Source organism: Hyposmocoma kahamanoa, unplaced genomic scaffold (assembly GCF_003589595.1).
Source record: "Hyposmocoma kahamanoa isolate Upper Pololo Valley unplaced genomic scaffold, ASM358959v1 240, whole genome shotgun sequence".
In the NCBI taxonomy this organism is placed as follows: domain Eukaryota; kingdom Metazoa; phylum Arthropoda; class Insecta; order Lepidoptera; family Cosmopterigidae; genus Hyposmocoma; species Hyposmocoma kahamanoa.
The window spans coordinates 928251-947592 of record NW_020653757.1 but is presented as its reverse complement, the minus strand read 5'-3'; the positions used below and the strand labels follow the sequence as shown (position 1 = coordinate 947592).

Here is a 19342-nt window from a genome sequence, read left to right as displayed (position 1 = left end):
TCCTGTTTTTAAGTATTCGGTATACGGATAGCAAAAAACAGGCCGAATAAACCGAATAATCGAATTTAGACGGAGAACTGGACCATCAGGCGCTGTATACCACCGATGGTCACACAACACTATACATTATACTTTAGGTATAGTTTTGTGTGCACTCGATATAATATAGTTAATTATAGTTAAATTAAACAGGTACTCTGCTTTGGATTTTAAAAATTCATTGAGGAACAATACAGCATATTTCAAAAATTCGTTTGAACTGTCATGGAATGTGTCGCCACGTGACTTGTGTGAGAGAAGTCGCCCGAGCAGTAGACGCCTGTGCGCCACCGTAACTCGCAAGCATCGGTCAGGGACAAACAGACCCACCCGAGATACCACTTTCAAGTTGTCAACCCCACCATTCAAAACAGCGTTTTAATGCAGCATTAGTTTACGCCTCAATAATAAGCTGTTCAATCCAATTATTCCGTACACAAATATAGAAGGGAAAAGATACTGGTAAACATTGTACATCTTTTTATACGCAAATCTTGCAAACCTCTTCTGCACCTTCTCTATCATGTCACTATATGTGGCTTCGCGAGGGTCCCACACTAGACAGAAAGTAGCCTTAACAAAAAGTTTTTTTTTCATCCGTTCCCGCCAAATGCAACAGTCAAATTTTCACAGCATATCTCAGATGTTCGATATTGTGTAAAAAAATGAAAAAAGTAAAGAAAATCAAGGTTAAAAAAGTTTTTTATTTGAAAAAATAAATAAAACTGTATTTAATAGAAAAACTAGAATAAATATTGCAAATTATTTCTGATGAATTGTACCTCATTAGACTTATTATCAAAATCGTAAGATGTTTCTACATGACTTTGTTGTGATCCCGGGCTCACGAGTCGGTACAACCTCCAATGGCTTTAGTTGATCCCGCATAACAGTCAAAGTGTTGAATCAATCACTATGAAAAAAATATATAGTAAAATTGAGGATATATACTGATTACTATATGGTGTGAAAACGCGATACCTAAAAATTTTCTGAATAGAAAAAAAAAACACAAACTTACCTCGAAATTTTACACGAAAACCGCTGTATTCTAGATACTTTACATATACCAATGATTTTTTTTTATAACAACTGAACTAAATAGAATATACGTGCTCTGTATATAATACACATTTTTCAAATGGATTTAAATTCGTTAGTAAAAAAATACATTCTGAAATAAAGTCAATGTCCTGCCACTCGACCCAAGCAAAGTGAACAGTATTAGTACAAGCAGCACCGCTTAAGACTTGATATTACTCAGCTCGATATCAAAACTTTCCCGTACTGAATAGGTTCTATTGCGCGGGATACGCTGCCGAAATTCCTCTGTCTGCTAAAGAAAAGTTGGGCACGTATACGCCTTGGATCCTAGCATCTCCCAAAGAAACTCGAGTACACTCGATCAACAAGTTTATCGACATGGCTGTAATGAAACCGCCAATTAGCTGACAAAAAGCAAACGAAAGTGCTCGTGTGAACCCGATGCGATCTTTACCAGACATTGTTTGTATGCTTTTGCGCAAAGAGACATTGAACTGAGTCGTACGACCTTTCTTTTTATTAACTTTTAAAGTATACACATAACGTATACCTCCTTAATTTTTATAACTTTTATACATTGACCGCCGGGTTCGCGCTAAAAATTGTCCGCACCTATAGAGCGTTAAAATCGTATACAGAGCGTCAATCGCGCTGCAGTCTTCGTTTGTTTTACTGACAGCGCGGTTGTCAATCATGCAGTACTATATAATAATAACTTGTAAAAATTACTGCAGTAAAATGTAAAAACAGGATTTTGTATCATATTTTCACTAGGCAAATACATATATTGTGTTATCATAGTTCCCATTTATAAGTGTTATTTTGTACAATTGGATATTATTTAATTTATTATTTAAATTAATCGTAAATATAAATTACAAAACGAACAAAAGAATCAAATAGCTGACTGTCCTTTTTCTACACATTGCATGCGCAAAAAATAGGAAGAGATCCATTACGTCAATTTCAAGAAGCTTATATAAACTTCTTGGTCATTTTCAATTGTTCGAGAAACACAAGCGATTGAAATATTTAGAACAAAGAAACTATAGAGTCGCTTTGATCTGATTTTTTATTAAACTTTAGCAATAACTAACAAAATATTGTTGTACTCGTTTACGGCTAGGGATTACCTATTAGAGGTCAGAGAATAAATACATTTGCCCAGAATAACGTTAGCTCGAATGTTCATGATGTCACATGTATTTTTTTAGGAATATTAGAAAACTAAAGCTACTAAACTAATTTTGTCTTTGTGAAAATCATCAAAATTACTTGAATGAGTAACGGTTTTATTATAAACCGGTTTTCGGAATTACTTGTATTTGAGTTTACGTTTATTTGGAATATCGGTACATTTCATAAAGTACACGCTTATTTTCACATTTGTAATATTTGTATGTATATATCTGCCCAACTCTTTATCATTCCTTTAGGTAAATTTGTAAAAAATTTGACATAATAATATATAAAAATTAATTCATATTATTCATACTATAAAGGCTGCTCCATTACTCTTGTGTTCAAGTAATTTTCAGTCGAAGCTAAATATGGTGCATTCATAGTAATTATTTATTTATTTATTTATTTATTTATTTATTTATTTTAAACACTAAGAATATTACAAAAATATATATACATCACACCCTTAAACCTACATTGGTTTGTGGGTGCATTTTGTTAAGTTTCCATTAGAAGCTGAATATGGTTTTTTTGGGCCCTCAAATGTTGCAAGCAATATTAGGTAGTACTGCAATGACGTTACAATTTAAATTAAATGTTTTAATTTTTCTTATATTTTGTTTTATGACACTACGTTTATATAGGTTAACTTCGGACATTTTTTCGTGGTTTTTGTATTAGACCCGACGTCCATTTGTTTATAATATAAAAGCATTGACGTGTATGATCTCGTGTGACCAAAAGGGACGATATTTGTTTTATCAGTCAGAGTCAGTCTTGACCATGATATCACAAGGGGTGTGCTGCCCTGATGATGTCTTTGTAAAGAGTTACCCTTAAATTTCTTGACGTATTAGGAACTGTTTACGGTACCTTTGAACTTTGAACTTTTCCACATAAATGAGCGTTGTGTATGTGCACAAAAACGTTATATCGTTATAAAACGTACATAAAAAAATTTTGACATTTATTAAAATAGAAATTCACTAGAGGAAGCACGTCCTCTAGCATTGAGACTTTAATATGGAGTTACGAAAGAAAAAAAATTAAGCTCAATTTATAATGCGGCGGAACGACATATGAGCGAATGTTTATAACGATATTGTACATAGCATAATGAATTTTATGGTTAATTATGTTAACGCACAAACTAGATACGAACCAAAATCTTCCGCGGAATACGCGAGCATTCTCGAGCATGCGCAATTGAGCCTTAGAGAACTAAAAAACCGACCTCAAAAGTACGTGGAATTACATATAATTACCAAGTTTTATTGAAATCGGTAACCGGAAAGTGCGCAATCCCGGATTCATCCCCTAGTTCGCCACTATACGGGACTTAACACGGGAGATAATAAAAATCGGTTCTTACTACTCAAAGTATATTGAGAGAAAAACGCCTTGAATTAAAGAATAGCAAAATCAATCATTAAAATGATTGCTCCTTATACTAAAATTAAGGCGCTATTTATAAAAATGAATCTTCATGCGTGAACAGCCACCCTTAGAGGTGGATGATTTTCTTCAAAATTAAATGGGACCACTATGGAGATACCCGCTTTTCAACAAAAAATAATCATGAAAATTTATTCACAAATACCGGAGTTATCGCGTAACATACGTACAAAAAAAAACATACAGTCGAATTGAGAACGTCCTCCTTTTTTTGGAGTCGGTTAAAAAGTAAGTAGACATTAACTGGAGAAAATATATAAATATATTATATTCGACAATATCACATATGTAATAAAGAAAGTAAGTAGCTAAAGCACTTGTGTTATGAAAATCGGAAACAACGACGGTACCACAAACACAAAGACCTGAGACAATATAGAAAAGTTAATTTTCTACTCTGACCCGGCCGGGGATCGAACCCGGGACCTCAGAGATGGCGACACCATGAAAAACCGGTGTGCAAGCCACTCGACCACGGAAGATGCTGAAAAGGGATCACAATGGGATCTGTAAAACGCCAGAAACGCGATTTAAATCCGACAAAATATAGTTTTATTTCTAAAATAGTCATATTTTTGAAATTCAGAGGGCGACGCTTTCCTAGCGTCCATTCAAATTACGCAATCTACGACATTGTTCGTCTATTCCTCAACCGATATATATGTATGAAATTTGAAACTAGTATAAAAAATACCATTGTACACAGGTCGTGACGAAGCTCAAATTTGTAATATCGATCTGTGACCTGAGATAACTGGATTCAAAGTTCATCATGTTGTCTGTAGCAAAAATATTCAATTGTTAATTTTGCACGCGCAAATGTGCAGAGGTTTGAAAAAATAAAAATAAAAAAACTGTTGCGATCATGATCATCGTCATCATCCACAGCCTGATTTCACCCACTGCGGGTTATAGGCCTCCCGAAGTTTGTGCCAGCCACCACAGCCCGTGCTAGCCGCATCCATTAACGCCCCGCGACGCCTATGCCGTCGACCCTTGCCACAGGGCGCCGGATGCTTCTTTTGCCCACCCTCGGCCACCTATCAGTCAATGTCTTGCTCCACCTGTCATCACCTTGCCTTGCTAGGTGTCACGCCCAGCCCCATTTGAATTCCGTGATCCAAGTTCTAGCATCCTGGAGTTTCGGTCGAACGTTCGAAACTTGGTCTACAACGCTAATGCCGAGCATGTCGCGCTCCATGGCCCTCTGTGTGCAATAACAAATCTTTTCTTCTTAATACACTATTCTAGTTATATATTTAGAGCAAATAAATATAATTCGTTAAACACCAGAAACAAAGACCTGTAGCAATCACATAGAAAAATTTGTAAGGTGTGCGCTGGTTCGTTCCGTAGCTTAGTTGGCATAGTGTCTGGCACGGTTTGCTCGAAGGCGTCGATTCGAATCCGGCCGGATTGAAGAAATTTTTTCTAAGAGTTTGATCTTTGTTATAAGAAACTAATAGCAATTTCACAAAAAATAATTGAATGTCATGGTAGTAAAACATCGTGATATTCAATAAAAAAAAACTTGAAAATATCATTCATTCACTCAATCATTCGGTATTTCAGAGAGGGGCGTTCTGCTCTTGTTAAATCTTCTTAATCATAGGTAATATGTAATTCTGGGGCAATCCCCAGAACACCCTGATCAGAACCAATTTAGAAAAGATAATTTCCCAAATTGGTCCTACCGGGAATCGAACCCGGGACCTCCGCATACAAACCGTTAGGCCACCGAGGTCGTCATAAATAACATAATCATATAGGTATAATTAACGTAACCAACATTTTTAGCAAAATTTACTGACTATATATGATCTGGGATCAGTGATACGAGATATTTGTGAAGCAATTTTGATGATTCTTTTGCTGTTATAAAGAGGGTATCGCAGTATTGGTCTCATTTAAATTTAAAGGAAATATTCCTCCTCTAAGGGTGGCAAACTAGGGGATGAATCCTGAAGTATTTTCTTTACACTATGACATGGGGTTCTTCAAAAAGCGTGTGAACAGGGCTCTCAAAGGCTGGCAACGCAACAGCTCATCTGATGTTGCAAATGTCCATGGGCACCGGTGACCGCCTCCCTACAAGTGGCTCGTCTGCTCGTTTGCCTCCTTCTTTAAATTAAAAAAAAACTTTTGAGATCGGTGTTTTTTTATAAAAATGTTATTCATAACTTATTTAGTTTCAGTTTTATCTTTAAGCAAAATCAGCATAATAAAATTTAAAAAAAAAAGCGCAGTAATATCCACTCTACACGCATTACTTCCTTAAAGTTTATGCAAATATACTCCGACTTTTCTCATCTCTGATTATGAGTTACGACAAAACACGGAGAGATCCTGTCCACAACTAAGAACAACTCATCACAGTTCAAGTACCACTGGTTTATAAAAAACTAAGTTTCATTGCCACCTGTCACCAACCATAAAGTAACGGATGTCCACAAACCAGTTAGATACAGAGTATGTAACCTAAAGTGGACGCGGTTATGTGCATGTACGTAATGCGTTTGAACTACAGCGACGGTGAAAGTATCATGGTCATTGAGCTAGGGTACTGTTGGGGACAAAAGTGATACGCAAGTTTTAACAATGCTTATGTAAGTAATGCAGTTCGCATCCTTACTGTAATATGGCCACATTTTTTGTACAATATCAAGAGACGGGACGAACAAGTCGTGCTCCTGATAGTAAGGTCCATGACAGTTGCAGTGCCACTCAGAGCTTTAAATCGGAAAGATCTGGGCACTGTCACTGCGCCCGTCACCTTGAGACATAGGTACGTTCTCAAACTCGTATCTTATAAAGAGTGATTATTCAGAAGATAGCAAATCTTCCTAAATATTTTAAATTTCTTACCAAGGGTGTTTAATTTGGATGCATTACTTTAAGAACAGGCAAAAGCCAGTGTATGAATATGCAGGAAATTTGATGTGAAATAGCCTGCTAATCCCAATATTTCCACCAGCACCCTTGGGTACCGTTCAGAACCGATACAGAGTAAGTTCACATTCTCTGGACGAATTCTTTCACATGGAGCTCTATTGCTGCTGAAAATAGTGTAAATGACACACTTTGCAACCCTACTATAATAAGGCCACATTTGCAAAATGAGATGAGATGAGAGAGGTTTAGATTCTTGAACAAAATCATCAGATAACATAATACTTAATTTTCTTTGTGTAGTTCGTGTTATTTTTATGATTTTAATATGATTCATATCACACATGACAAAATTATGAAATTAAAAAAAACTCTCTCAAGATCTTATTACGAAAAATATTATAATTTTTATTTGTACATAATCTTTATACTTACGTAGATTGTGTTTTAGTCGATCGGTTCACGTTCAAGGTTTTAAATCGATCGATTTAATACGTGATATTTTTCCGCACGAGTAACGCGATGGCACACAATAGGTATTACGAGGAGTTTAACACAATGTTTTTTCAATTTAAGTTTTTTTTAAAGTATCCATCAACACAATCGATGATTCATGCTTTTATTGCTCATAACTTTATTAATGATATTCGAAGGCAGACTAAACTGAGAAGAGAATCTACAACTATTACAGAAACAAATTGTTGAAAAAAAATGAAAAACACAAAAGGGGGACTGACTAAATATTAATCAAAATTTGACATTTATTTACTTTCGCGACAAACATTACTTTTCCTTTTTAAAAATCGTACCGAAAACAAAGGCAAAGGAATTTAAGGTTTTTATGCTTATAAATACTTAAATCGTCGTTGGTTAAATTTGAAAACTTCGTAACTCCATTTTTGGACGCCATCCGTTTTTTTTACTTTTCAAACGCAGTATCTGGCAATTGAAGCTTAAAATATAGTTTCTACACCCTTTTTTAATCACAAAATAAAGTTATAATTATTGGCATATAATTCTTTCTAGTATTTCTGTTATTGTGCCCAATTAAGAGTTCACAATTAATGGAGTGCGAGGCTTACGAATTTAGCCAGTAAAACGTAAAAAATTTTAAATCCCTCAAGGGAAGAAAATGTCCCGATCCATAAAATTGTTCACAATCTTCTAGGTCCAGAGAGTGTTTTATAAATTATTTAAACACAATTTAGTCTTAAAAATACAAGTTTATTGCATTTACCTACGCTGAGTATTGGTATATAGATTTTGTTTTTAATTATTAATTCAAAGATCACAGAAAAATTTCTTCGGCCTGATAGGACAGTCCCGAATTCCTTCGATAGGAATTTAATCTCTTTCGCTGTTGACGAATACCTTGAGGTAGTGAACAACCACAAGTTAAAATCTACATTAAAACTTATTAATATTGCATTACTTGACTGTGCACTAGTTAGAAATAGAAACGAAAATAGATGTCAAAAGTAAATCTTAGCGGAAACGGATGCGGAACATATCAACAAAATAGGTTTAAATGGGCATTGATTTTGGTTTAGACAAAACTGCTAAAAAACGCGCGCCCCACAGCTTCTGAATAAAGTTCCGTTACAAAATTTACGGAAGCGGAAACGGACACATGCGGAACTTCCGCAGTCGCGGAAGCAGAAGCAGAGGTCTATTGCATCACTACTACGCACACATCAGTGCTATAAACAATTACCACCTTTTTGATTTTATTAAATTACCAGATCACTTTTCTCCGTGACTGAACACTAAAAGATTTTGATTGACGGCAGACTAGATGAGTATAATTTTATATAACTCGGTTACACGCTCAATGAACACGTTAATCATGTTATATGATATAATAAATCATTCCATGCATATATTCCTACTGAATTATATTCAAAGTATAGCAGACTACATAAATTCGGAGTTTAAATTGTTTTTACCAACAGAACTAACCTAGTTTGAGCTCCTATCTCATCACCTTTCACTTATAACACAACTATTACATTACCTATACATCTTATATTCATACATACATATCCTGCATGCCCTTTTCCCATTGGGACCGGCAAACATAACAGCCTTCCACTTGCTACAATCCTGACACGCAGCTTTCAATGCGCATCATTTTCATACACGTTTATCGATTAAGGACACTGTTAACCTGGGCTTTTTGGAGACGTTACATTTACTATAGATATGATGGAAGAAAATAACCAATTTTATTATTATTACGGTATTTTACGTTTCCGTCTCTCCCATAGCCTAAAACACAAATTTTGAATATTTAAATGAGGTGATTAATTAATTAATTGTAAATAAATGTTAATCCACATGACAATGAATAAATGAATTATGAATTATAGTATTCCGAGGTCAGTGACTGGGGTTAAAGAACGGGCGAATGATACGTGCCGTATTGAACAGGACCAATTTCTGCATTTGTGCCAATCAAAGGCAAAACAAACTAGGGAATTCCCTATGAGCACCAGAGCATTCACTCCAGGCTACTTACCTACAACATACAGAACAGAATCAATTTAAAAAAGTTAATTCCCAACTTGGTCCTCCCTGGAATCGAAACAGACCTCCTGATCCAACGCATACAGAGTAAACATACATACATACTTGCTACTCAATTATACGGAAACCAATAGTGTCAAACCAAAAACACAACCTTTTTGAAAATTCGTTACATTAGTGTTCTTGAAGAAAAATGAAAATCTAAGACGGCAGCAGTATGGCTTAGACCAGCGTTTCCTAATGTGTGGAAGACCTCAGGATAAAACTTTCGTCATTTTCCGCGAACTTGGATTCTTTAGTAAAAAACAAGCAGCAGTTCCACACTTCGCACTAAATAGGCGATACGGAAATAATATTAGTAAAACATTTTTACTAACAATAAATGTGTATTATTTTAGTTAGTATAACCAGCTTGGGTTTAAAAGTATTGAGTGGGTAACGAAGAAGCAATATGAAAATTACCAATGTTTGGGAAACACTGGCTTAGACGGCTCTTGTTCCGAAGATCGAAAAATTTTACTAAAATATGTCCAAGAAGCTAATGAAAGGGGAAATTTTGCCAGTCTTCTGGGCACGATGCCCCTAACTTACCTCTTTTATGTATCTATCTACTATATGTATGTTCTTTCTAACATGGAACCTATTTAGCTAATGTTTTAACTTCTTAAATGGGTAATTGGAATACGGGATAATACGTGAAGGCGTTGCTCTGGAAACAAATAAACAACCAGAAACGAATACTATGTCATTATTTCATATTCAAACAGAGTGTTAACGCTGTATCACACCTGTTCAGAGATGGGTAAGTACCCGGGTTTTAACCCGGCACTTGGTTAATGCCAGGCAAACCCACTGATACCCTAAATCGAAGGCAAAAATGATTTAAACTAAATATTTGTTTGTAAATTGAGTTTTGTTCAAATTTAATGACATCATTACAAAATGCATTGTTTTCTGATGAAGTAGATCAACATTTGTCTATCTAGTGAATCGGTTTGCTTGAAAATCGCATTGAAGTATAATTCGATGCAAAAAATCGTCAGATCGTATGCCCTTGAATCGATTTTCGTAAACATCGAATCGTAATGTGCATACTTAGTAGTGAGAATCCACAGGATTGCAAGGTTAGTATCGAGTTGCCTCTTTTTCTCCTTGTGAGAGAGTTCATCTAGGGAAGTACGCCACCTCACCTATTTCTGCTGCCAAGCAGTAATGCTCACATTACTGTGGGTAAGGGTGCTGGTGAAATTACACATGGGACTTTTCAACTTATGTCTCATAGTGATGGGCCCAGACACAGTGCATCTCAGATCTTTACGATTTAAAGTTCTGAGTAGCACTGCAGCTGTTATGGACAGGCGTGTCGTTGACCATCAGGCGCACGACTTATTCGTCTCATCACTTTGTATCATAAAAAAACAAAAATGTAATAAATATGGAATTATTCCGTATTCCATATTCGCCGTTTCTGTCCACGATTTTGGGCAGAAATAGATTAAAACCCGCCGCTTTGGCTAAAAACCCGATTAAAACCCAGACGGATCGATTGGGTTTTGGGGTTGCAAAACTCAGAGTCGATTTATGTCAATTGGAACAACGTTAAGGATATAAAAACACTTTTTTCGAAATTTCTCTCTATGTGATGTGATATGGGAACTTATAAACTGCCACAAAGTCTGCTGATGCTCCTGCAATCCTTACCAAGTGTCTCAAAAGATTTTTTAAAGAAGCCATTATAATACGCTGATTTATTAATGACATTACGTATTAATGACATCATACATATAAATTACATCATAAATATTAATTATAGTGACATATATCAAACGAGTAGATTATGTAATTAGTACCTAACAAACTTTGGTTTGGTTGTATTTATTTGGCAGCCTAATTCGAGGTTACTACATGAGTAGTGAGTTATAGCGTTCGTTAAACGGACCATCAACTCTGTCCGCCACTATGGTCAGGAGGCTGTTGTTCCTGTTTGGCACCCACTGCATCAAAGAGACTTGTCGCTTTCTTATTATGGAACGGAAGCCATTAGTATGTGCTTCCGCTAATGTTGTTGATGCTCTGCAGCAGCGCGATAGCCCCAACAGATTCTGAACATAATAAAAACCTTATCTATTTCATGTCAGGATTACTGTGTTCTGATTTTGAATAGTAATGAAATTACAGGCACATGATACTCGTCAACTTATGTGTCAGGGTGACGGGCGCAGTGGGAGTGCGCCTCATATCTATGCGATTTAAAGAGGTGGTTGGCACTGCAACTGTTATGGACAGACGTGTAGCTTACCATCAGGCGCGCGACTTGTTCGTCCCGTCCCTTGATATTGTAAAAAAAATGCCATCCACAGATTCCATGGGTAAAACGATAACATTGGAATGGATTTTAGCAATAGAATGGATTCTAAGAAAAGTTCTTTTACGTGACTTTCGAAAACTCACAAGACGAATGATAGAGTATGTTATTAACTCCAGTTTTCTAATATTTCGATTCTGGCAGTTTTTGTATAGTAACGGTTTTATTAAAAAAACTACAACAATTTTCCTTTTAAAGTTATTTGCTAACACATTTTTTTTAATTTCAGATCAAAATGGCGCCCATACGACAACACACGACATACATCACCGCGTTACTTCTGGTCAGTCTACACATGACAATATGTATACCTCCAAAAACAAACTCCAGACCTGTCATCGAAGTCATCAATGAGCAATCCAGAGTTGATGATAAGTTCAAACCTTCAGGTATATTGCCATACGGGAATCCTTTAGCTGGCAATTCGAAGCAAAACGCTAGACTACATGCACAAAATCAGCAAGCGATGTTCAATGCCGAACGTGTAAGGCAACACAGAGCTCAGCTTCAGAGATGGACAAAAGCGCCCCAACAAGAAGATAGCTACATGAAAGCATACCACGAAAGTCAAGAAAATCACCAATTAGCTTTAGAGCAGCTACATTTTAAAGATAACAAACATGTGGCTGTTACGAAAGCACCGCCAAGACCTAGAGTTATACACAATTCTAGACAGAGAGGAATCAAATCTGATGATGGCAATGTTAGACATAATAAAAGAGGTATCAAAGATGATGTAAGACAAGCGAAACGGATGAAATCTGACCTTGATCTAGTCCAAATAACAAAAGAAGATGCAGTTTTGAAAGAGAATACCAGAAACCATAGATCTCATGGGTCTGTTGAGTATAAACAATATTTACAACCTAAAAAATTTCAAACCGTTATCAGCCTTGCACCAGGACCTACTTACGATCAAGGAGTAACTATAAAACCTAATGGAAACAATGGATTGAAAACGTTTCCAGAAAGTACTGCCAGCCCTGAAGATTTAATGCTATATACCGCAGCTATACCAAGCGAAACACATTACATTTACCCTAAACAATACGGACAGATGCATAGCTACCAATCTGCTCATGAAATTGATGCTCTGAATTCGTTATTGAATAAACCAGCGACTGAACAATTGACTGGATTTAACGCCTTAATCAACTCCGAAAAGTACTCATTAGGAGAACCGACAAAAACTAGTCTAACCACTCCTATAGATCTATATTTCTATATGAAAGATTCACATACTATTCCTAAATATGCTGAGCAGTCAATATATGATCAGATACTTCCAACTTACGCCAGTGCTTACACAAATCCTGTTAAGGATCATACACCAATAACAGAGGAAATAGATGATTTTGAAGATCCTAATAAAAATAATAGATTTAAGCACTATGGTGTACAACCAGTATTGGCTACACAAGCAGATAAATCTATAGAGACAACTACAACTAAAAATAATAATTACTATAAAGTAGAAGTTGCTAGTCAGACTATTAGTGCCCCATACAAACCTAATGGAATACATTACTATTATAAAGATGAAGATAAGCCTACGTACGAAGCTTTGCAATATGCAAAACCTACGTATTATGGGCAAGAAACAGATTCGAGTGAAAGATATTTACATCATAACGCTCAACATGTAGGTATTCAACATTTAAATGAAGACGGTAGTGGAGTTTCAGCGTACGGTGATAGTGATGTAAGTATATCTGACAGAAAAAATCGTATTAAGACAGATAATAACACTAGAAAGGCAAGATCTACTGAGAAATTAGATTCCGATCCATTTGTACTTCCCTCTACAATAGACCCTTTAACTGAATCCCCAATAGCTTCTAGTCTAAATGAAACTCCTAAAGCCGAACCCTTATTAAGAGTAAATTATTTCAATAATGAACAACAACGGCTTAATAAGCAATTAAGTACATTTTTGACGACTCCAAACTTTCCAATAGGTGTTGCCACTGAATATGACTTAAATAACTACATAGACACAAGGTTTAGACCTCCTAGTCTTAATAGTAATGATAAATATGCAATGTATGATGATGAGGAGGAGGAGGAGGAGGAATATGATGACGACAGTGATGACTACGATACCGATTACGAAGAAAATCCCCGACATTCTTCCGACCAAAATAGATTCCAAAACTATGCTCCTTCTTCAGCTTACAATCAAGGCGATTTACAAAGCAGCTTTTCGAAAAAATATAAAAGGTTTCATCGCCCGTCCTTTCAAAATCAAAATTACCAGAACTATGCTACTTACAGTCCACAGAACAGCTACGGTGTTCCTATCCAAGACACATACGGACCTCCAAAACAATTTTATCCGAACCCAACTCCTATTCCTATCTATGGGCCTCCACAAGGATCATATGGTGTTCCCTTAAAATATGGCAATCCAATTTCTAGCCCGGATTTCATAGAACCAGTCTACATGTTAACTCAATCCCAGTTAAAACATTTAATCGGTGATAGTAATTTGAATATACAACATTTCGATATACATCAGCCGCATAAAGATAAACATCCTACACGTCCTAGACATTCTAGACGTCCTAGGAAACATAGAAACAGGTATTCGAGACCTAGACATGTTAGAAAGAATCTTGGTAAATTGCGCAAATTGAAAATCCTATAAGTGAAACGAGTAACTCTTTAAAAAAACTTTCATTTCGTAAATTATACGTCATGTCATGTAACATCTCTAAATAGGTACATCTAATTTGGGAAGCAATTACCTATAAGAAGAGAATCAAGTTAGTATCTACTTTGAACTGAAACTCGCAACCACGATACCTGTTGCATTAGGTAAAATTTAAAACGAAAATATTTATTCTCGAAAAGTACCTGCACAGCCACAGAACACGAAGACTTATGAAGAGATATGTCACGTTCACGAAAATACCGGCTAATAGTCTCAGAGTACTAAAATTACATCTATTTGCCAAGTTTTATTGAATTCAGCTACCTGAAAGTGCGCGAAACCGGATTCATCTCCCAGTTTGTCACCCTTAGAGGTGGAATATTTTCTTCAACTAGTATTGAGGTACTCTCTTTCCAACAAAGAAAGAATCATCAAAATCGGTTTACAACGGTTCACCGGAGTTATCGCGTAACACACATACAAAAAAAAAAGGAAACTTAGAGTCGAATTGAGACCTTCCTTCTTTTTTTGAGGTGGATTAAAAATATTTTAAATACAGCCCCCACTTAAAAAAAATGTTAAAGATTTGTCTTGGTAGATTTAATCCAATACCGTAAAACTATTACAATTAAAATTCATTTTTATTTGAAACTATCCTGTCAGTTATAATTTCATAACCCATGTCACAAAGGTGCTCTGTTTAGTTCTGAATGAAAATTGTATAGTCTATGATGTTCGCTGCTAACAAAAAAATTTCATTGAAGTTTCAAAAAAATGACGTCGTATTTTTGCTAACTAAAAGGGTCTCCCTAAACGCGTCACTATGTTCCCGAACAGAATAACGTCACTAAATTTGTGAAATTATTTAAATTGGAATTATATATTTTATTAAATAATATCACAAAATATTACATAAACAGACACATAAGTGTAACCGTTTGGCAAAAATACTATTCAAGAACAATATAAAATATCAAATATGACGCCACTCAAAAGCTCTACTGTCACCTGATCAGTTAAATTAAAAGCAGTACTTGGCCAATCACGGACACCTCTATTCTATCTCTTTGGTTTTTTGTTTTGTAGCGTTGGCTGGGCTTCCATTTAAGTTTGTTGTCGTGGAGTGTTAACAATTTTTTTAAATATGGCTTGTGTTTCAAAAAATGATACATTCCTACATACTGTTTCATACCGTATTTTCAAAGTTCATATGATCACCTAATGGCACAGTAAATATTTAATTGCAGATCACTGCAAATTGTTCCAAACAATTCTAAGTTCAATATAATACAGCAATGCTATTTATTTGTAAAACTTAAGTTCTTGATTTATAAAGTTAATTTATATTTGTTTATTTAGAAACTAAGTAATACTTAAGTAATAAATTATATTCTCACTGTAAATTATTATCTTTTTGTCTTATTATCGCCCTGTATTTCGGAAGTAAATTATGTTAACATACAGAGTGCTACTTTATTATGTACAATATGAGTTAAAACCTATGTAAGGAAATAACTTTCGCAAAAAATGTTACGAATGTTTCGGACTGCCTTAACTTTCGTTATTTCCTACTATAGATGACTTGCTCTAGTTATTTTCTTAATAGTTACTTAATTATATAACTACGAAGTATAACGTATTTATGTTTCTGATACTTAGTGTTGTTAAAAAGAATGATTGATTAATGGTAATTATAAACCAATTTGATAAATGTAGCTGTAATATGTCTGGTGACATTCTTGTGTTGTTATTAAAACTTCTACATAGGAAATTAAATTATTTTTTCGGATCTAAAGCGCGTGTATTTGTTTTTTCAAACAACTGACTCTCACGTCACGGCTGACTCGGTCCGAAAAAAATAAATATAACTTTTTTTTACAACCGAAAAGGAAACCGACCTCCAAAGGTAGACCGGAAAGTGAGTAAAATTCTATAAACCAGATTTAGGACTACAATTTGCCACCCTTAGAAATATTTTATTCAAATTTGAATAGTACCTCCTTTCCACCAGAAAAATAATCATCGAAATTGGTTCAGAATTGTCGGAGGAATCGCATAACACACATACAAAAAAGATACAGTTCAATTGACAACTTTCTCCTTTTTTTGAAGTCGGCTAAAAATAGTTTCATTTCCTATGGGTAACAATCTCTTAAACCTAATAACTGGATAAGTTTCTACGTATTTGTAATATTTCAGATGGACTGGATTTATCAAAATTTCTAATAATTCATATGCGGTGGTTAATACCTCCCTTTTAAATCTCGAAAAGTTAGAAAATAAAAGGCAAAAAAATCGAAGCAAAATAATTATATTTTTTCTTAAAATTGCTTTTTTTTTAAATACACTACCGAAGTCATGTAATTACACGTTAAAATATACAACAAAATACATTACAATATTATATGTGATATAATTAACATCTTTGCCTGTTTAATTTTATCTACCTTAATTATTTATAACGAGTATAGAACACCAAATTAATAATAATAATAACGCACACACTCAACATAGCCCGCACTAGGGAAACCCTGTGTCGCGGGTGCCATGGACACACACATAGACAACCACACACCCAAACTCACGAGAGAAATAAATGTAGGCCATACAAATTTTTCTCCCGGACCAGGAATCGAATCTGGGACCTCTGCGTGGCAGTCAATTGAATGAATGAATTAAATTAAAAACGAAAAACAAATTAAGTTACATTTTTATTATTTATTTTCTTGTACAATAAACATTATAAACACATATGTGCTCTTGCAATAGCTCTTACGCAATGTCTAGCAATAATTAATTATCTTTTAACATTGTAGTTAATCGCAGACCTAAGATGTAAGCAACATTCACTCTATAATCATAGCAGTTCACGATATATAAATTTCAAATACTCAACTACCACTTTCTAATATTTCCTATCACAAACAATGTTATTTTTTTTATTACATGTCAAATATAATTACAGGAACCTTAAAATTTTATTAATACCCTTTAGTAAAAGTTCTCAGTGGTCAATTATGACGGTAGTTAACCCTGTGTAACGACTAAAATATAATAACGCAAGTAATATGGTACTTCGCAAATAAAACACAATCATCGAACCTAACATTATTATGCATAAGTGGGCCACAACCATGTTTTTTTTAGCAAAGGTGCTTTTTGTATTCTAGTTTCGTAACTATGGTTTGAAAAAGTTTACTAAGGCCACCATTTCCCAAATCCGAGAGGAGAACTCTGTTTCTACGCTATGTACTCAAATGTTTATTATTATTTACGAAGAGTAACTTCTCACGGAAATCTGCTTTACGAATAAGCCGTAAAGTTTAATCAGTATGACGATTTCAAGTGCAATTGTATTATAAAAAACTATGGCTTACTAAAACACATTTTTATAGGGCTTTGGCTACAAATCCATTAGCCTCATAAATAAACACAGATCTTCCCCACTCCGTTTTTATTAAATGGCTAGCTCTAAACAATCAGTACTCAGGAAAATTGTACTCAAAAGCCTTTTCTATTGCAGCTCCACTACGCTGCAAACTACGAATTCGGCTACAGAGTACGAGACCACATTAGCGGGAACGACTTTGGCCATCGTGAGACTAAGCATGGTTCGAAAACCAACGGCAATTACCACGTGTTATTACCCGATGGTAGGATGCAAAATGTTAACTATTCCGCCGGACCTGAGGGGTTCCATGCTGATGTTTCTTATGAACATTAACCTGTTCAATGCGCGACTGCTTGTTAACTTGTTAATACATTCTAAAGGTCAACGTAAGTCAGTCTGCGCCTGCACGGACTATATCTTAACTTCACAAGGAATTTATATGCAAACGAATATCAACAGATATAGATTTCTTGCCACTTCTCCCGATATTTTAGAATGGTCACATGCTCTATAGTCACGAAGTAAGAAGGTAGTCCTCGACATTGAAATGTGGTATCCTATACCTCTTTGAGGTATGTGGAAAAGAATAATAAGTCATACCATGGTAAGAAACCTATAACTAGTGATAAAAGCTAAGTGATCGTCTTAAATCTATAGTTAATACATAATTGTGATGCAATTCATCTGTATCGTATCTGTGATATGGCATAAAAAAAGTGACGATGCCACGTCGAAAGACTTCAAAAGAAAAGTAAGTTACACAATAGCACCGAAAGGGAGGCATTATACTTACTAACATGAATCGGCGTTGGCGGCAGTAAGGCGTCTTTTTCGCTCTTATTGCATGAACATAAAAAAATTCTGACTAACTTCCGATAAATGTGGTGTCTGCCTAACATTGCATGCTCATATCACAGATAACTGGTTGATTTCTTTACATTTCGCACCCCTCATGGAAGAATAGCATATGTGGAGTTACGTCAAAAACGTTTCAATATTATAAGTTACAAAAGTTAGAGAGGATGTGGGTTATATTTTTTTTATATCTAATGGAGCAATAAACGTTTTTGACGTAACTCCACTTACGCCATTCTTCCATGAGGGGTGCGGTTTGGTGCTTTTTTTATTGTCAAAAATGTCTACATTGGATATTTTCAATGCCTTGATAGTGGTACTTAAGATGCCCTCTGTAGAACATACTTACGAAGTCCATATCGTAGCCTCGGTATAATAAAGTCACATACGTCAAAAGTGCTTTCATCACATCAACGTCGTAAAAATAATACTAACTAGGTATTTGAAATTACGTATATGTGAAACGTTATCTATTAATTTCGTTCGGAATCTTTACATCTCTGCTCAAAAATTATCATTTTGCATATGTGACCTTATTACTCGAAGGGTGCGATACATTTTAGTTATTGTAAACATATTTTAGAAAACCTTGTTAGTCAAATGTTTTAATTAGTTCCTTTACTAAGATAGTATATATTTTTAAATGGGACTATATGGGGAAATCCGAAACCGTACAAGATACAAGGAATCAGTCTTAGGCAGCATTAAGTCTTTTTTTGGGAAAACAATTTTTGCATAGTTCATTTTTTGGTCAAGCGTGAGTTGTCCATAAAAATGAGTAACATTTTTTTTGTACTCAGTTTCATGATGGGATCATTCCATACACAAAACATTTTATGAAATTTGACAAAATTCTGCAGTGCCGATTTTTTTATCCCGTACAATAAAATGATCCTTACATAGAATTGAGTCGATCAGCACTAGAATTTTTTTTATCAATTTT

General features: G+C 35.0%; 1 protein-coding gene across 1 annotated transcript; it reads left to right on the top strand.

Annotated features, from left to right (window-relative positions):
- Positions 1-11743: 11743 nt before the first annotated feature.
- Positions 11744-18442, top strand: LOC113228770. Its single transcript, XM_026462145.1, has 2 exons — positions 11744-13202; positions 17677-18442. Exons 1-2 carry the CDS (start codon positions 11796-11798, stop codon positions 17875-17877), a joined length of 1608 nt encoding a protein of 535 aa, XP_026317930.1. The 5' UTR covers positions 11744-11795; the 3' UTR covers positions 17878-18442.
- Positions 18443-19342: the final 900 nt, after the last annotated feature.

Coding starts and splice junctions, on each gene's coding strand:
- LOC113228770 (XM_026462145.1), top strand. CDS start 11,796: ATGACAATATGTATACCTCCAAAAACAAACTCCAGACCTGTCATCGAA. Junction 13,203..17,676: donor CAGCGTACGGTGATAGTGAT/GTAAGTATATCT, acceptor TTTCTATTGCAG/CTCCACTACGCTGCAAACTA.